The sequence below is a fragment of the Pan paniscus genome, chromosome 4 (assembly GCF_029289425.2).
Source record: "Pan paniscus chromosome 4, NHGRI_mPanPan1-v2.0_pri, whole genome shotgun sequence".
NCBI lineage: Eukaryota > Metazoa > Chordata > Mammalia > Primates > Hominidae > Pan > Pan paniscus.
Window position 1 is genome coordinate 97,668,854 of NC_073253.2, and position 21,253 is coordinate 97,690,106.

Sequence of the window (21,253 nt, forward strand, 5' to 3'; positions counted from 1 at the left end):
TTATCTCCCAATAACCACCCTTATCCCTTCTGTGCATTCTCCATATAAGAACGAAAGTGATATTTTAAGATGAAATTCTGATTATTCTAATGCCTCACATTAGGATCCTTCAATGGCTTCCCATTGTTCTAAGAATTAAATCTAGAATTGCAAAGAAAATTTAAAATGGTCAGCCTGATCTAATCAGTGTTATTTCATGCCACTTCTCAACTTTTGCCCCCATCACCCTCCATGCTCATTACATTCTGTAATATGACATGCTTACAAAGCTACTTCTCCCTCCAGACTTTTTGCATCTGTTGTTCCCACTGTGTGAAATACTTATCTTCCATCCTTCAGGGTTTGGTTCAAATGTAACTTCTTCAGGAATACCCTCCCCGAATCCCCAGAATAAGTTAGACTATCATGTAATTTTCTCATTGTGTTTTTCTATTTTGTTTGGAGTATATTTTAATAGTACAATTCAATATTTATTAGTAAAACTACATTTTTTTTTCTGTCTACCTTGTTACATCTAACATCCATCAGAGGAGTAGAGACCTGGTCATTTGTGTTCCTCTTTTATTCCACTTTTTTCCTTAAAGTGCTCCTCCACTCTCTTATTTGAATCCACAGTGACTACCACAATTAAGGAGCCATAAATATGTTAAAATAATGAAGACAGAAGGGAAAATGTTGAAGAACTAGTTTTCTAAATGAGCCTCTTGATGGAAAGATACAGATACATCATGATTCTTTTCTGTTTATACTGAAGCCCTTCACTGCTTCAGATTTCAGCAAATTTCTCAAGAAGAAAAATTATTTTGTCATTCTTAGCCCCATGTGATCACTGAAAACTGCCCGTTTGCTTGTCTTCCAGTTGTGACCCCCAACCTGGGCCTAGTGCAGATTGCCAGCATCTAGCGTGCATCAAGAATTTGGCAAGTACCTCAGGGGCAGTTTTAGATGCCCAGTTCACCTCTGAAAGCTTCTGCTCTCTCTGGAATTTTGATCCCTTTAGTCCTTTGCCTCTTTTTGACTTTTATCCTTTAACCCAGTCTTTCTAGTTGTCCTCTATATGAGCATTGACCTGTTGAAAATCATTGAATGCTATCCCATTTCCTTGCCTTTAATTATCACTTATTTAACAATAATTTCATATTTAATGTCTTTAGCTTTGACTTTTATCGAACTTTTAAAGATTAAACTTTGTTGAATTTGAATTTGTAATATCGTTACATGCTTTGGAAAGCAAAACAATGTAAAGAAGGCACACTGGAGAAATGTGCTTGCTTATACTCCTATCCTCTGTTTATCTGCAAATAGGTAAATTTATTTCTGTAAGGTTACCTATATCATATTACATACAATATCATATTATATGTAGTATACAATATAATATCATATAGATAACAATATGGATAATAAAAACCTGAGAAAAAGCTAAATGCGAAGGAATAGATTGGTTGAATAAGTGATTGCACTTCTGAGCAATGCAATACTATGCAACTGTAAAAAATAAATAGAGAGGATCTCTATGTTTACATGAAAAAAGATATTAAGAATATATTGTTACATTAAAAATCAAAATAGAGAATGGTGAATATAGTATGCTACCTCCTGTGATGAAAGGATAAAATATAGAGATATACATTTATAGTTACTTGTATGTGCATAAAGAAACACTGAAAGTATAAAAAAGACAGTAACCTTTAGGAGATGGGTAGAAATGGAAATAATTTTGGGAAAAAAATATATCAAGTTACAACAGAACCATTTTTCAACAGTCCATCATTGCTGCACTTATTTAAGATTTCACTTTCATTGCATACTAAATTCCCACATGAGTTGGGGTTTATTTCTATACTTACTATTTGTTTATAAGTCACTACTATTTTTTTAATTATTGAGACTTAAAAAAATTTGTTTTTATTATACTTTAAGTTTTAGGGTACATGTGCACAATGTGCAGGTTAGTTACATATATATATATGTGTCATGTTGGTGTGATGCACCCATTAACTCGTCATTTAGCATTAGGTATATCTCCTAATGCTATCCCTCCCACCTCCCCCGACCCCACAACAGGCCCTGGTGTGTGATGTTCCCCTTCCTGTGTCCATGTGTTCTCATTGTTCAATTCCCACCTATGAGTGAGAACATGCGGTGTTTGGTTTTCTGTCCATGTGATAGTTTGCTGAGAATGATGGTTTCCAACTTCATCCATGTCCCTACAAAGGACATGAACTCATCCTTTTTTATGGCTGCATAGTATTCCATGGTGTATATGTGCCACATTTTCTTAATCCAGTCTATCATTGTTGCACATTTGGGTTGGTTCCAAGTCTTTGCTATTGTGAATAGTGCCACAATAAACACACATGTGCATGTGTCTTTATAGCAGCATGATTTATAATCCTTTGGGTATATACCCAGTAATGGGATGGCTGGGTCAAATGGTATTTCTAGTTCTAGATCCCTAAGGAATCGCCACACTGACTTCCACAATGGTTGAACTAGTTTACAGTCCCACCAACAGTGTAAAAGTGTTCCTATTTCTCCACATCCTCTCCAGCACCTCCTGTTTCCTGACTTTTTAATGATCACCATTCTAACTGGTGTGAGATGGTATCTCATCGTGGTTTTGATTTGCATTTCTCTGATGGCCAGTGATGATGAGCATTTTTTCATGTGTCTGGTGGCTGTATAAATGTCTTCTTTTGAGAAATGTCTGTTCATATCCTTCACCCACTTTTTGATGGGGTTGTTTGTTTTTTTCTTGTAAATTTGTTTGAGTTCATTTTAGATTCTGGATATTAGCCCTTTGTCAGATGAGTAGATTGCAAAATTTTCCTCCCATTCTGTAGGTTGCCTGTTCACTCTGATGGTAGTTTCTTTTGCTGTGCAGAAGCTCTTTAGTTTAATTAGATCCCATTTGTCCATTTTGGCTTTTGTTGCCATTGCTTTTGGTGTTTTAGACATGAAGTCCTTGCCCATGCCTATGTCCTGAATGGTATTGCCTAGGTTTTCTTCTAGGGTTTTTATGGTTTTAGGTCTAACATTTAAGTCTTTAATCCATCTTGAATTAATTTTTGTATAAGGTGTAAGGAAGGGATCCAGTTTCAGCTTTCTACACATGGCTAGCCAGTTTTCCCAGCACCATTTATTAAATAGGGAATCCTTTCCCCATTTCTTGTTTTTGTCAGGTTTGTCAAAGATCAGATGGTTGTAGATATGCGGCATTATTTCTGAGACTTTTAGGGTGCCTTTTAGCTTGTGAGGCTAGGCATCAATTATTGTGCTTCTCTGTTTTAGATTCCCAAGCTTACTCTTGCTTGTTATTTTTCCATAAGAACTTTAGAATCAGGCTATGTAGTTCCACAGTTCTACTGGCATTTTCATTATCATGTTACAATTATAAATTAACTTAAGGAGAATGGATATACTTGTGGTGTTGGCTTTCCTATTCAATAACACAAGACACATCTTTGCTCTTTGTTCAAGTCAGACTGCTTTTGTGTGATATTTGAGTGTGTAGGGAGTGGGTGAGTGGGGTTTGTTGTTCACTTTTATTTTGACAGTATTATAGCCCCACAGGAAATTGTAAAAATAGTACAAAGCATGCTGTGTATCTTCTCCCAACTTCTTCCAATAGTGACATCTTATATAAATGTAACACAATATACACCTTCTGGCTGGTGGGTACTCTGCAGGGTCCTGAGGCAGTACAGGGTATCCCATGTCCAAGGGGCTGAGTGTGTTAGCTCAGGTCTCTCTTTCTCCTCTTACAGAGCCATGAATGCTTCACCCTCATGACCTCATCTAATCCTAAGTACTTCCCAAAAGTTCCACCTCTCAAATACAGCAGTCAGATTGCCTACTCTCTTAATACTGTTATAGTGTGGATTAAGTTGCAACACGAGTTTCAGAGAGGATCTAGTTCTTTTCTTCTGTTCTGTGGCCATGATTGTTTCATTTTTAAAGTTTAAACTCATATGTAGTTACATTTATATTTTTATCTGATACATGGTAACTTTTTTTGGTGAGTTTTCATTGTCTATAGTAATGTTTGATAATTTTCATTTCATTTGTAGCAGTTACTTGTAATTTTGTCCATAGGCAGAATCCTTTCCTTTTCTACTTACTCATTTTTGAATGCAATACATTTTCTTAAACTTGAGGAAGTTTCCAGGGGTGGAGCATGGGCCAAGCTTTGAACCTATAGGTTATCTCTTCTATTGATATAGTAGACTTAAATATGACTTCTATGTGTAGTAACACTTCCTCTGCCTCTCCAAATATGTCCTAGTTCAAAAGAGCTTTTACTGCCAGCCCAGGGTTTTTAAAATCTCTTCACATTTCTTGCTTTCAGAGGTTATATGCATTCATTTGCAAAAGGTGTATTTCCTGGCTTTTTTTGAGGTCGGCCATGTCCGGACCTCCTGGGAAATTTTCAAGCCTCCTTCTCCTTCTTTCCTGAGAGATTCTTCCTCAACTTATCTATGTAAGTCCTGCTCCCAGAAGGTCCATATCAAGACCAAACCCTCTCCTTCTGAGCAGAAATATATGTTAGAGATACCTGTGATCTGTCAGTCCTTGGGTCCTCTGTATATTTTCTGTTCCTTATAACATCTTCTGAACCTACAAGCTGGTTTCCAGTCCTGCTTAAATTTTGGCAACACTTATATGCAATTTCAACTTTGTCATTTTTTTGTTCTATGTCATAATTGTACTGAAACTATAGTGTGTGTCTGTGTGTGTGTTTTATTCTCTTTATCTCTGTCTTGCTATTGAGAGAAGTGAGATTCAGAACTAAACTTCTAGAATATTACTATTATCTCTTTCATCTCACTGCTGGAAACATTGAATGTTTCAAAGAACACTAACTAATAAATGTTCAATATTGTACTGATCATCTTCAGTCTGAGGTTTCTTTTCTCCTTGTATTTCATATTTTAGTTAATGGAATTATCATTCATTCAGTTCCAAACTGGAAGTCTGGATATAATCATAGATTTCTCCATATTTTGTACCAGGCATATCAAATTAATAAACCTTACCCTCTTATTTATTTTTTTTCAGAGTCTCACTCTGGCACACAGGCTGGAGTGCAGTGGCATGGATCTTGGCTCATTGCAGCCTCCGCCCCGAGTTCAAGCGATTCTCCTGCCTCAGCCTTCTGAGTAGCTGGGATTACAGGCCCTCTTCACCACACCTGGCTAATTTTTGTATTTTTAGTAGAGACAGGGTTTCACCATGTTGGCCAGGCTGGTCTCGAATTCCTGACCTCAAGTGATCCATCCGCAACGGCCTCCCAAAGTGCTGGGATTATAGGAGTGAGCCACCGCGCCTGGCCACCACTACTAAATTCTAAGGGCTTTCCATTTTCTCCAGGTTTTCCCCTCAGCTCCATCTTTCACAGTCTTTTCAAAGCATTCTATCTAAAATGCCATCTGATCACTTTCGCTCTTGAGGTTTGCAGTTTTCAGTGGTTCCCAGGTGTGTACACAGAATAGCAACATTCATGTTAACATGGCAAAGAAGGTCGTGTTAATGTGAATTGGGCCCTTACCTAGCTCAAATCTCTTTGCCTCATTCATTATCATGCTATCCTGTCATAGCAGACTTTTTGCCAGGATATTTCACACATTTTTTGGCTTCACTTTCACTGCTCACTTTTCCTGCTAAGGTCTTGTCCCCCGCCTGCTTGTATTATGAGAAATCATTTATCTTTATAAGTCATTTTATGGAATAGATCTTATAGTACTTCCAAATCAACTCAGATAGAAATTACCATTTTCCTCTCTTTGTTTCCTGGTCAGCCTATGCAGGCTTTTCACGCCTTAAAGTTTTTTGTTAGCGTCTTGAAAAAAAAAATTGAAAATAACAAAACAATTATTCTGCACTATGATACAAATGAATATTAAATGGATTTCATATATTTAGGAAGAACGCATAAATAATAAATGTTGGTTTTGTTTAGAATAATAATAAAAATTATATACTGAAATTCTAAAAGTTATTATGCTCCTTTGTTGATGACACTCATGCTTTCTCATAGTCAAATTAAGCAATATGGATGTAAATAGTTAATAAATTCCTATAACCAATTATAATGAGTTAAAATTATAATCAAATCTGTTAAAATTAATATTTTTTCCTATATTTATAACATTTCTATGTGTGTTAAATTAGGTAAATACATTGTTTTAAAGTTAAACAATGTGATATTTACATACTCTATGCAAATAAGTTAGCTAAAAGAGAAATAATTATACACATGAATTGTGTCAATTTAACAACTTTTCCTCTGCATTTGCTACCATGAAACACAGAGTAAATTATTTGCTACAATATTCTAAAATCTTTCCAAAATTACTTTTCTTATATATTAAATAAACAATAATAATGAGTAATATATACATACCGCATCATGGCCAAGACGCTTGGTACACCAGAAAAACCAGAAAATATAAGTGTAGAAAAGATAAAAGCAATGAACAAAGGTAACTTATAGCACTTTGCATCACATTTCCCGGGTCTGGCATCAATAAAATCACCTTCTGCATCTGCAGTTATTAATCCTTCTTTAATGCAAGAACAATTGTAGTACATCTGTGAGTATTGAAGACAGGAAACAATCTTTCAGAAAAATAGTCATAAACAAAAGTTCTTATCATAAAATAAAAGTTAAATCAATAACTGCAAGGAGACTCATTAGTTTTATTTCAAAATGTCTTTATATTAAGCCTGCTATGTATTATTTAGAAATGAAACATTAATGATAAATCCAAGGTATTTTACATGGCAAAAAATCTGTGTGTGTGTAATTATAATTACTTAGGAAAAGCTCTGTTAATTTAAGAAATTTTCCTCAAAATATTTATATTCAAATTCATAAGAAATTGTTAAATATATAAATTGAGGGAAATTAAAAATAATGTAACAAAAAATGGAATTTTAGCTGAGATTTAAAATATGGATAGTTACCCAATTGTGAAAGGCTTTGAAACCATACTAAAAAGACTTTATTTTGTATGTAATAATGACAGGGCTGCTATCCATTTGGGACAACAGACACAATGCCTAGAATCTGTAACATATTCAGAACCACATAAAATATTTTAATTTTAAAGCATTTTAAAATCAAAGAAAAAAGTGTATAATAATAAATTATATAAAATGAATATATAATGATGAATCCAGCTTGGATTGTATTTTTTCACACCAATGTGGTGTAGATAAAATAATTTCTTTATCATTATTAATTTTTTAGTGAAGAAAAGAGAGCACGAAGGCAAAAGTGTCTAGAGTCAATGGGATTCATACTGCAGTCCTGAATGGAAAGCCAATGAGAATTTGGAGTTGTGGCTGTAGGGTGGATAATTTAAGGCAGATGAATTGGTGACATTTTCTAAGGAGAATTAAACAGAGTTTAAAGATGCAGAGACCAGTTCGCAATTTATTAATTTATTGGAAATATTCTAAACTACAAAATAAGAAGAAGAAAAGAACAATACAATAAATTTAGCAGAAATATTGAATTAGATTTTACTAGTGAAAAAATAAGAGAAATTAAACATAACTTGAATCTGGGTTATTCAGAAAATTATAATTCAGACAAATTTATGTCAGTTTGATGGGTGAAGTTGCTGAGAGGTTAATAAATATGTTAAATAATATAAATACCCAAATATCCAAATATCAATTCCTTCATTCCACCAAATATTTTTTTGAGTGCCTATATGCCAATCATCAATCTAGGTTTTGGGAAAACACAGTAAACAATAATATAGAAACCACCGTTCCATGTAGAAAACTTTCTATTTGGGGAGACAGGACATTTTAAAAAAAAGGAACTTGAGTATTTAATGATAAGTGCTATGGAGAAAATAATAAAACAAGGAAAAGTACAGGGAATATTGGGGGGGTTATAGGACAATACTTAACATGATCAGAGAATGTTTTGATGATGAAGTGATATTTGAGCTGAGATCTGAAAAAGGTAAGTGAGTGGACCACACGGTTATCTAAAAGAATGTTTCAAGTAAAAAAAAAGGAACAGTAATTGAAAAGCCTTGTGGTAGAGCTTGCTTGAAAAGTTGAAAGAAAAACAAGAACAGAATATGCTGGATCAGAATGAACATGAAGGAGACTAAGAGAAAATAAAATCAGGGTGGTAGGAAAGGAAGGATTATACAGCTATCGGGTGGCAATTTCAAGAGCAATGTAAAGAACTTTGGTTTTTATTTTTAGTGATGTGAAGTCATTGGATGGATATATAAATGACATATTTTAAAAGATCATTGTGACTGCTATATTGAGACTTTTGAAATATGTAGGCAAGGGTAAAAGCAGATAAAACAGTTAAAAGTCTATAAAATAAAGTACAAGACAATAGTGCTTGGGAGGCCAGGGTGGTAATCAGAGAAAATGAAAATGGCCAAATTCAGAGTTTACTTTGAAAATAGGTTTGAAAGGATTTGCTGAAGGATTCTAGAGTGAAAATGGTCACCAGAAAGAAAAGGTCATATGGGGAAGGACTTCCTAAGAGAAACTATGACTTTTAGTCAAGGGAGGCAGTCAGTCATTCACAGCTCAGGGAAAGAACCAAGAAAATAAACACCATGATTTCACTTGCTTTCCCTGTCTTCCTGATTTCCTATTAGGACTCCTTATCATCTTAACCCAGTCCAAAGCCAGAGGGCAAAGGAGCTTTCATCCTATATTGAGGAGGGTAGAGAAAGGTAAAAATGAATCTGGAGGACAGACAAAAGATATTTAGCACAATAAATAGTTGTAGGCCATACAACCTTTTAGCCATACAAGATGGCTAAAAGGAGAAGTAAAAAATACAACGAAGGGTTCATGAACAGATTATGGAATCAGAAGACATTGGGCTCTAAAAGGATTGAAGAACTAAGGAGTCCATGTACTAGAGAAAGTGAGCTGAAAGAAAGGAAGTTGTAGATCAATAGCAGAATAATTGAAATTGAGATCATGGAAGGAGTAAAGTTATTGTAAAGGCCTAGGGTATGACCACCGAAGGACATTGCATGAGGTGGGGTGCAAACAAGATTACCAGGAAAGAATATGTCAAGGAATTATATGGTTAGAGTATTAGAAAGAGCCTCAAGATGAATTTCAAGATTACTAACCACTGTATTAGAAAGAATGCCAGTGAACCAGGGCCTAAAATCCTCAAGGAATGGGAGGAAGTATTCTTGAGTCTGAAAATGACTGTAACAAAAAGGATAGCAGAAGTAATGCCTGCTCAAGTAAGTTTCAATGGAGAATTGGGAAAAAGTAAAGGGAAAATGGTCTAAAAGTACTAATGAGTGTCTTAGCTCACTTTGTGTTGCTATAACAGAATGCCACAGACTGAGCAACTTATTTCTCATAATTCTGAAGGCTGGCAAGTCTAATATGAAGGTGGTGGCATCTAGTGAGGGCCTTTATGCTGCATCATCTCATGGCAGAAGGCAAAATGGTAAGAGAACAGGAGCACAAGAGAGGGCCAAACTGTTTTTATAGCAACCCACCATGACAATAACAAACCTGCTCCTGCAATAATGACATTAATCTCTTGATGAGGGCAAAGTCTTCACGGCCGAATCACCACTTAATGATCCCACTTGTTAATACCATCACAATGACATTACATTTCAATGACTTTTTCCTCATTTAAATTGGAACACCATGATAAAATTTATAAAATATCAACTTTTGCAAATGGCTTGCAAGCCATTGTTAATTACTATATAATGTTAGTTTCTAAGTTACTAATATAGGCCCACAGTCCTCTACACATAATTTTCAAGTCCAGAGAACTCTGAAAACCAAATAATTTTCTTTGCAGCTTATTTGATGAAAAAATATGACCTAGAATAATGTAAAGCTATTTAATGTTTTCATTTATCTCTCTAAATGAGAATATCATAAGTGTTGGTATAGAAATATTAATGTTTGATTACAGTTGCTGCTCTGCTGAGTGTGGAATATGATATACAATGATTATGTACTATATTTCTTTTTGAAATCCAACAACTGAGATATTTGAATGCAAGAATTTTGGATAAAAGCTTGTGAGCCTTGAACAGGAGTATTTTTCTTACCCAAATGTACTGTCTCAGCTGAGAGGACATGATTAGTCTCTACACAGTTACCAGAGCATAGTAATGGTAATGAAAGTACAGTGCTAACTTAAATTTTGTTACTTTTCATTATAAAAATAATTCATGACCACTGAAAATATTTTTAAGATATAGAAAAATGAAAAAAGTAAAAACAGTCAAGTCCCCAAAGATGGATATTATCTTAAAGTATTTGTTTTTATTTTCTAAGATATCATGTTAAAAGAACAAAGTGCATAAAATATGTATAATATGCTCCCATTTGTATAGAAAAGACTTTATATGCTTTAACATGTATATTTCTATAATGATGCATAAAAACAGACGGTAAAATTTGTTGCTTCTGAATATGAGCACAAGGTATCAATGGCCTGTGATAGAAAGGAGACATATTTAACAGTACAGCTTAAACTATTTGAATTATTTACCATGAAAAACTACTACTTTATCCAAAAAAAGGTGTAAATTTAAAGTAACATTTTAATGATTATTCATCTGACAAATATTTATTAAGCATCTGCAAAGAAACAGGCAGTAATCTAGATACTGCAAATAATGGTGAACCAAAGAGACAAATTTCCTAACAAGTACAGCATATAATCAAGCTTTTTAACTGAATTTTATATTATACATATACTTTTTTCCTATTTTTCTACTTATTTTTTCTAATTATTTTTCTACTTTTTATTTTTCTTATTTTTTGACTAGTCATCTCTGAAAGGTTCATATTATTCTTTCAAGTACATACGTCACCATTTACATAAACTCATTCCTATAACTTGCCAATTTATTCCCTTCTGAGTTTTAAAATATTACTTACATGTACAATATCTATTTTATTTTCTTGGAATTGAGACTCACTATGGAAAATACTGCATCTAAGAACATCAGCATTTTAAAGGTTGTTTGATATGTATTCTCAAATTGCTTAAGAACATATTTTAGGCTGGGTGTGGTGGCTCTCGCCTGTAATCCCAGCACGTTAGGACACTGAGGCAGGCGGATCACAAGGTCAGGAGATCGAGACCATCCTGGCTAACATGGTGAAACCCCATCTCTACTAAAAATACAAACAATTAGCCAGGTGTGGTGGCAGGCACCTGTAGTCCCAGCTTCTTGGGAGGCTGAGGCAGGAGAATGCCGTGAACCGGGGAGGCGGAGCTTGCAGTGAGCCAAGATCTCGCCACTGCTGTGCCACTGTACTCCAGCCTGGGTGATGGAGAGAGACTGTGTCTCAAAAAAAACAAAAAAAACAAAAAAAGAATATATTTTGAAAGTTTATAACACCAGAAACATATAAGATTATGTGTTAATTTGAACTATCAACATTTTTTAATTTAACAAATTAAAAAGAGAAAAGGGTATCTCTGTGTTGTTTTTATTTATGTTTTAATTTTAGAGTGAAATGTTATTTTCATAAACTTGGTATTACTATAATGGATTTATGTACACAATGTTAGTATGAAATGTTAGACTAATAGAGGCATAAAATATCCAAGTTTTGTGGGAGAACACTAGAGAATGTATACCTGTGCTCTATTACCTATAAAGAGGCAACTACTCAACTGGCATCGCAGAAATTAAACCAAAGAGCAAGGATGAAAAGAGAGAAGTAAGTTCTACATTTGATGAAACAATAAAACAGCCAAAACTTTAATTCAAAACATATGAAAAATCGTGCCTAAATTAAAAGAAAATACACATACCTCCATACACTGGAGGTATCTCACAGAATTCTCCAACACAGGAACATGAATTTAAAAGCCAAAATATTCATTATATTATTATTTGTTATACAATTTTACAGCATTTAAAATAATTAGTGAGAATCCCTTTTCTGACATAATTTAAGTCCTCCAAGTCTCATCCCTCCAACTGATTACAAATAAAAACTCTAGCTAAAATATGCAAAAAGTAACTACCTGTAGAAGTTCTAAATGAAAGAAAAGCAGCTGAATTGTGAAGGAGAAGAGAAAGATATTGGGGCAGAAAAAGGCATTTAAATTAAAAATTGCTGAAAACTACCCAAATTTGGTGAAAATATAAATTTATGGATTCAAGAAGTTCAGTGAATTCCAAACAGGATAAACTCAAAGAAAACCAAACCATCACACTAATGAAAAGCAAAATTAAAAAAAAAAAGAAATACTGGAAATAGCTAGATAAAACAATATATATTATATACAAGTAAATCAATTATTTGAATCACCATAGATATATCATCAGAAACCATGGATGCTGGAATACAGAGAAGCATCATATTTACAGTGTTGAAAGAAAATAATGATCACCCCAGAATTCAATGTCTAGTGAAAATATCCTTCAGGAATGAAGGCAAGACAAAGATATTTTAAGTTGAAAGAATACTAAAAGGATGTCACCAGCCTACCTCCTTTACAAGAAATGCCAAAATAAGTTCTTCAAACTTAAGGTAAATGATGATGCTGAGTGAAACTCACATCTTCATGAACGATGAATATTAAATTTCTGGGTAAATATAAGACTACATTATTTTCATAAGATATTTTAAGTACAATTTTTTTTTAAACAAGTCATAATATTATCTATCACAAATTTGAATATATGTATAGCTATAAGACATGTTACAACTGCAACATAAATGTTACTGGGGAAAAGTAAAGGTACATATATGGTGAGTTTTATACCTATATGGTGAGTTTTATATTACATTATGTGCTATAATATTAATTCTAAATAGACTGTGAAATGTTATATAATCTAAGAGCCATTCAATTAAAAATCAATTCAAAGAGATAAAACAAAATGTCAAGGTATACTAAAGTGAAATAGCAAAGTGTATTCAATTCCAATAATAAAATGAGCAGCTAGATCTAAACTCAGCCATATTGATAACTCTATTAAATGTAAATAATTTTGGAACTCCAATTAAAAGACAGAATAACAGACTGGAGAAAAGGTAAACCCATTACTCTATGCTGGCTACAGGAGACAGTCTAAACATAAAGACACAGGAAAACAAAAGGATAGAAATAAAATACACCATAAAAATAGCAAAATAATGCTATAATAATGATTTAATATCATGCAAAATACACTTCAAGAAAAAGAATATTATTATCGGAGATGAAAAGGGACATTTTAGAAAGATAAATGAATAGTTCATCAAAAAGATGTGACAATTATTAATATGTAGGCATATACACGTTAATACACAACACAAAAATAAAGAGAAATAGACAATTATACAATTATATTAGATCTTTTTCATACACAGTGTTCAGAATTTAATACAACATTATAAGCCATACAAAGTGACAAGAAAATTTGGCTTAAAATTAGAGAAAAATAAACAATATAAGTAGATTCATAGGTGAACTAGATAGCAGAGTTAATAGTAAGAATGTTAAAATAGTTATGATTAATGTGTTCCAGAAAGTACAGGAGACAAATGAATAACATAGCTTAAATTATGTAGAATTTCACCAGAGATTTGTATTCTAAAAAAAAACATTAATACTAGAACTAAAAAATACAAGTGAAATTAGAACCTCAGAAAATGGGTTTAACAGCAGAGCAGGCACTGCGGAATAGAGGCTTAGTAACTGGAAGATAGATGAACAGAAACTATCTATATTTAAATAAACAGATGAAAGGGGACAGAAAAGAGAAAAAGTAGCAAAAGATTATGGAACAGGAGTAGAAATGACTATTTGTAGTCTGCGTTAAGCAGAATTCCAAAACAACACCCAAGATTCTCTCCCTCTATTGTGTATATCCCTACATAATCCCTAGGACTGTAAGTTGATAAGGAAGTAAAAGGCATGACTCAACTCCGTAGATGGGGGCTCAAACATTGGACCAAATTGAGGACTAGCTAACACAGGGACAGGGTGAAGCAGCTTTCCATAAGACATGTCCACCAGTGTGCCATGTCAGCTTGCCATTGCCATGGCGACAGTAGTAGTTACCACCCCTTTCCATGGCAATGACCCAACAACCCAGTTACCCCCCGCCCTTTTCCTAGAAATTTCTGCATAATCTGTCCCTTAATTTGCATGTAATGAAAGTGGATATAAATATACCTGCAGACCGGCCTCTGAGCTGTTACTGTGGGCACATTGCCTATTGGGTACTGCTGCACAAGGAGCAATACCTCTCTGCTGCTACTGTATACCAGTGCTTCAATAAAAGTTGCTGTGTAATACCAACCTTGAATGATGCCCTTGAATTCTTTCCTGGGCAAGGCCAAGAACCTTCCCGGGCTAAGCCCCAATACTGGAGCTCATCTGCCTGCATCAATCAGTTTTACTCAATTATATTCTATGGCATAGTTTACTTTAAGAAAGAAAGACTATCTTGGATAAACCTCATCTAATTAGGTGAGCCTTAAAATGTACCGGGCTCCTCTTGAAATCAGAGATACAAAATATGTAACATAAGGGAGATTCTCCGTTGCTGACACTGAAGACGGAGTGGGTTATATGTGAAAGAATGTGTGAGGCCTGTGAAAACTAATACTGGCCTCCAACATACAGCTAGCAAAAAAATTAGAGCCTTCTTTTTTTAACCCAAAGGAACCAAATTTGTTCAATAACCTGAACAAACTTAGAAGTGAACTCTTTCCAAGGCCCTCCAGAAAGGAGCACAACTCAGCTATTACCCTGATTTCAGCCTGTGAGACTTGGAGCAGAGGACCCAGTCATGCATGGCATGTCTGGATTGCTGACCTTAGAACTGAAAGCTAATAAATGAGTGTTATTCAAAACCACTAAAATTGTGGTACAATAATCCCCCCTTATCCATGGGAAATACATTCCAAGATCCCTGAATGTCTGAAACCATGAATAGAACTGAACCCTATATCTACTCTTTTTTTCCTATACATACATACCTATAATAAAGTTTAATTTATAAATTAGTCACAGTAAGAGATTAACAGTAACTATTAATAAAATAGAACAATTATAGCAATACTGTAATAAAAGTTATGTGAAGATTCTCTCTCTCTCTCTTTCTGTGTCTCCCAAAATACCTTAATATTTTCAGACCACAGTTGATTGCAGGTCATTTAAATTATGGATGCAGGGGCTACTGTAATTTATTATGTAGCAATAATAAACTAATACATAGTTCCCAAAAATACAGGAAAGAGAGAGAGAGGTTAATAGCTAAGAATTTTTCAACCGATAGACCTGAATCCACAGACTCAAGATACTCTGTGAAACCCAAGCAAAATAAACATAATCAAAGCCACATCAAAGTAAAACTTCTGATAACCAAAAACAAAGAGAAAATCCTAAAGCATCCAGAAACAGAAGGCAACATATGATATTTTTTAAATGTTGGTGGTGGGGGGAATGAGGAGTAGCGGGAATCACTGCCAATCTAAAGTTCCATACCCAGTGAAAACAGTTTTCAAAATGAAGGTGAAATAAGGTTCTTCAGGCAGAAGAAAAATAATCCCATATGAAAGAATGAAAATGCAAGGAAAAGGGTAAATAAAAGTCAATATTGACTGTACAAAAGCCAAATTATAATAGCATATTTCATTTAAAACATATAAAAATACATATTAAAAATAACACAAAGATAGGAGGTCAGTAAATAAAATTAAAATATTCCAATGATATTTAAGCTGAATGAAAACCTGAAGCCTTGCTTCTTATAATCCTTAATCCTTTGGATGTGATTTACTTTCCTCTTCAGAGATAAATAGAATGAAGTTTCTGTTGAACCTCTGGAAGAATATTCCATATTGCTATTTTATAATGAAAACTATATCAGCGGCTGAAAGGAATCAGTCTTGGGGAGATCACAAAAAAAGCCCAAGATTTATTTAATATCTATATAAAGAAATTTGAAGATCTTTGGAAGCATGGATAAGAAGAATACGTGTGGTTCTCAGTGAGGAAAAGCTGCCCAGGAATATTATCAATATCAACAGCAGATATCTATTTTCAGTTTTAGTAGAGCTGTACTTTTCTAGAGAAACCTAAAAATCGTTAGAGGTATAGTATTTCCTACTACTCCTCTCACAAACTTTTGCATAAGTTTCATTGAAGAGCATCTAATTCTAACTTATGTTGGCCCTGATCATATTTTGAATAGGAACATTTAATCAGAATTTTTTCATACTTGACATATTTTCATTGAGAAAATATTTTTCAAAGGGGATTCCATTAACAGTATATAGGTACTTGATCATTTTTTGTATAGTGTATCTTATTTTAATTTTTATTTTGTTAAGATTTTTTTATTGGTATTGATCTTTTCCCATTTGAAATTGATGCTTATTCTATCCATTAATCGGTTCCATCCATATCACATTTTACTAAAAGCTTCTACTTTGTAGATTTTCTATCAAAGCCATTTTTCCTAGCAAGGCTAATTGTCCTATTAGGCAATTTCTTTCATATCGATTTTATTTTTTCAGTTTTCATTAAGTATCAAATGTTATCACACAGTTTGAGTGACTATTTTGTGGATTATTTCTATCACTGTTATTCCTCATGAATTAATTACTCCTTAGAGAAATATAAAGAAAACTATGAAGAGTTTCATGAAATAAATAAAGTCTCTAAAAGAGATTCCCTAGAAAAAAAGGACGCAGGGGTTACAGCTATATCCTTCATGGCCTGTTCAGCTCTTGAATATTCTAGGGAATCAAAACATCAAGGTCAAACAGTTTTACTGTATACTGTGATGACATAGTGAGCATTTAAAAATAAAATGAAGGAGAGGAAGTGGTGTTATGGGATCTTTGGGGTGTCACTTTGGAGGCTGGAAATCTCTGTGGCTAACGTGCCTTTGCCCAAGTTCTTATCCTGTGTCCAGGAAGAATGAGGTAGGCAAACAAGTGTAAGGTTAACAAGAAGGAGAGGAGCTTTACTGAGTGTTACAACAGCTCAAAGGAGAACTGCAGTGGGTAGCTCCTCTCTGTAGGCAGGTCATCCTGTCCAGTGTTCAGCTCTCAGCAGAGAAGAGTCCCTCGAGAGGGTTGCTCCTCTCTGCAACTGGTCATCCCCATGTCTGCAGCTCTAAGCAGAGAGGGTAGCTCCTCTCTGTAGCTGGTCATCCTTCATTGCTCCATCCTCTCCTCTGCTCTGGCTGATCCCTGGGCTTTTATGGACCTCAGAGGGGAGGTAGTGCATGCTGATTTGTCCATGGGTGGCCATGGGCAGGCCAGAAAAGGCACCACACCTCTTTGTTGCTCTCTCCCATTCACGAAGACTAGCCAGAGCAAGGAAAGAGAAAGAGAATTTTCAAAGAATGGATCCATACTTCTATGCTATTTAAAAGGTGAAAGTTGGAGTAGATAGTCCATCATTTAGCCAAAAGCTTATTTATGCAACTTGGGATATTAAAAAATTAACCTCAACAAGTGGTAGAGTGGTCAACTGTTTTTCATGACAGAAGAAGAAAATGTGTTAGCATTTTCCCAGAGAAATAAGGGATTCTGATGGTAATGGCCCCACAGATGAGCACATGAGGGAATTTTTAAATAGCCTCAATTTACATAAATGCCAAAGGACAAACAGAAATAACATATATTCGAGTCACATGTGTTATTGCCCCATGAACCTCTAACTAAGTCTCTCACTTTCCTGGATGTACTAACAAAAGCATACAAGTTAGGGTGACTTCTGATAAACCATAGAAGGACTAATTTCCACATCTAAATTAATGTGGAGCAGAAAGAGAAACAGCAAAAAGGTAGAGAGTAAACACTTTGGATTCTTCAGTAGAAGGAAAAACTGAGTGAAAGGTGACCAAAAGGATAGTATTTGTCAATCTCTAGGTGTGGAAAAGATTGTGGCTTGAAGTTTCAGGGGATTGGGTGCCGCTGTTAAGTAGCATAGAGCTAAGACAAACTACATAGGGGAAGGTTCTCTCAGGCTGTTTCGTTCAACTTTGCTATGGCAAGAGGTAGATAAGAGTTCCCCACTGCTTTAAAACAATAAAGTTGGGATGATGTAATATATATGTGTGTGTGTGTGTGTGTGTGTGTGTGTATGTGTGTGTTTTGTTGTGTTTTTATGAGACATGTTCTCACTCTGTCACCCAGGCTGGAGTGCAGTGGCACAATCATGACTCACCATAGCCTTCACCTCCCAGGCTCAGGCAATCCTCCCACCTCAGCCTCCCAAGTACCTGGGACTACAGTCATGCACCACCATGCACAGTTAATTTTTGTATGTTTTGTAGAGACAGGGTTTCGCCATGTTGCCCAGGCTGGTCCCCAACTCCTGGGCTCAAGTGATCCACCCTTTTAGGCCTCCCAAAGTGCTGGGATTATAGGCATGAGCCACTACACCTGGCCCCATAGATGTGTTATTGAGGACTAAGCTCTGATTTTTTTTTTTTTTAATCTTGCCCAAACTCCTATCTAAGGGATCTGGGGACTCATGCCCTTCAAACCATAAATTCTCATCAGATGGGTTTTATTTAACCCTCTTTATCATGACTAACTTTCTAATCTGACTCTGGCATAACATTAGGTGACAAAGAAGAAAATCAAAATATTTTACCTCAAAACATGTTTCTTTGCCATATTTTGAAATGGCCCTGCAAAGCAGTCCTTTGTGGGGGGGAAATGTGCATCTGTAAAGAATCCCTATTAGCATAGCAAATAACGTAACATTTCTTTCATGTCTTTCCAATCCTGAAGAGGTTCACTGAGAGTCAACCACCTTTTAAAAGGTCTGAATAGGAAATATTTGTCATCTGTTGTCTCTTAGGGTAGCCACTATGAGACTTCAAAAGAACCTTGGTCTCCACAATCTTTTTTCTTAACCTGGACATTTCCTTTCTATTGATCCCAAGTCTTTAGACAAACTCAACCAATTGTCGACCAGAAAATGTTTAAATTTACCTACAGCCTGGAAGCCCCACCCCAAAACCCTACCCCAGCTACAACCCTCCCCTCCCCTGTCTTCAAATTGTCCCGCCTTTCTGGATCAAACCAATGTATTTCTCAAATGTATTTGATTGATGTCTCATGCCTCCCTAAAATGTATAATACGAAGCTTCACTGTGACCACCTTGGGCACACGTTCTCAGGACCTCCCAAGGTGTCACAGGCCATGGTCACTCATATCTGGCTGAGAATAAGTCTCTTCAAATATTTTACAGAGTTTGACTCTTTTCATTGACATTTTAATGTAGGAATATCTCTTTCACTCCCAATTTCCATAAGCTCTTTGTATTGTGGCAATATAAAACAAATTTTTGCCAGGCACGGTGACTCACATCTATAATCCCAGCAGTTTTGGAGGTGAGGCTAAGGCAGGTGGATCACTTGAACTTAGGCATTCAAGACCAGCTTGGGCAGCATGGCAAAAACCCATCTCTAAAAAAATTACAAAAATTAGCTGTGTGCGGTGGTGTGTGCCTGTAGTTTCAACTATCCTGTAGGCTGAGGTGGGAGGATGGCTTGAGCCCAAGAGGTGGAGGTTGCAGTGAGCTGGGATCTCTCCACTGCACTCCAGCCTGGGTGACAGAGTCAGACCTTGTCTCAAAAAATAAACACACACCAAAAAAAAAAAAAACAAATTTTATTTTCTTGTCTTTAACACTTAAAAGGGGAAAATAAGAAAAAATAGGTTTTATACAGAGTTGGAAGAAAAATGTTAATAGCATCTACAAGTTGAACATTTCACTAAAGAGGAAGAAGCATAAAAAATAATAATTATAATATAATGAAAATATAAATGTATAACAAAACATAATAATTATAAAAAATAATTACCTTTTTTTGGTTTTGTGCTTTAGAATATGTACACCCTGCAAAGCAGGGAGAGAAATATTCAATATCATCTCTTCCACATATAGAAGAATAAATTGAAGATGAGCATCTACATTTTTCATTGCAAGGAGCCGTGAGGTTTCCCAACTTCCCTGTTCTGTAAAAACAAGATTGAATGTAATCATATTACCATTGTTTTATAATTATTGATGCAAATGTCAAGATATCAGTGAGATCCATAAAATATGCTTATTGAAATAATTTCTTTTTTTAACAGCTTTACTGAGGTCTGAGGTACAATAGACTGCACATACTTAGACTAAAATTTGAAAATTTTTGATATGTGTATACACTTGTGAAATCATCACCAAAATCATGCCAACAAACATAATAATCAAAAGTTTATTTATAACAAACATAATAATAAAAAAAAACCCAAAAGTTTCCTTGTGCCCCTTGGTAATTTCCCCACTCCCTGGCATACACTGATCTACTTTCTGTTACTATTCACTTGTTTGAATTTCCTAAGTGTTTATGAAATAGAATCATAGAATATGTCTGGTTTCTTTGGCTTCTTTCATGCAGCTGGTCTTTATTTGGTCTTGTATGGTCATATGCTTCCATGTCTCTTGGGTAAATATTAAGAAATAGAATGTTTGCATCATGCAGTAGGTGTTCACTTAACTTTTTAAGAAACTGTCAGTTTTTCAGAACTGTTGTGATATTTTACATTTCCATCAGCAGTGTATAAGAGTTTCGTTTGTTCTCCTCACCAACACTTGGTATGGTCTCTTTTTAAAAAAATGTTAGACATTTTAACAGGGATGTAGTAGTTTCATATTTTGGGTTTTAATAGGCATTTTGCTAGTGACAAATGATGTTGATCATCTTTCCATATATTTCTTTTCAAACTGTATTTTTTATTAAATATCTGTTCAAATCATTTGCCTATTTTGTTGGATTGCTTATTTTTTAATATTCTGGAAGTAATTTTTTTGTTAGATATATTATTTTCCAATAGTTTTTCACATTCTATGGCTTGCTTTTTCATACCATAAACAAGTTCTTTCGAACAGTAGTTTTTAAATTTCTGACAAGTTTCAATTTATCAATTCATTTTTTTCTGGATTATGTGTTTGGTGTCACATCTAAAAGATACTTGCCTAATGCAAGATAAAAAATATTTTCTCTTATATTTTTGGAGTTTTATATTTTATATTTGCATCTATAATTCATTTTGAACTAATTATTTTATATGGTGCAAGATGTGAATTAAAATTCATTCATTTGCATATAGATATCTATCCAGCATAATTTCTTAAAATTATTAGAGCAAGACAAAATTGCCCACTTTTAGCAGTCCTATTCAAAATAGTACTGGAAGTCCTAGCCAGAGCAACCAGGAAAGAGAAAG

At 34.6% G+C, this 21,253-nt stretch overlaps 1 protein-coding gene across 6 annotated transcripts in view; it reads right to left on the reverse strand.

Annotated features, from left to right (window-relative positions):
• The window catches only part of SLCO6A1 (solute carrier organic anion transporter family member 6A1), a 128,195-nt gene that overhangs the window by 22,264 nt on the left and 84,678 nt on the right, over window positions 1-21,253 (reverse strand). For all 6 annotated transcript variants that reach the window (XM_055112505.1, XM_003828317.5, XM_055112508.2 and 3 more), the window contains 2 exons: window positions 19,843-19,996; window positions 6,407-6,594 (listed from right to left, as the gene is read on the reverse strand). In XM_055112505.1, the coding sequence (XP_054968480.1) occupies window positions 6,407-6,594; window positions 19,843-19,996 (342 nt within the window). The remainder of the gene's footprint in view (window positions 1-6,406; window positions 6,595-19,842; window positions 19,997-21,253) is intronic.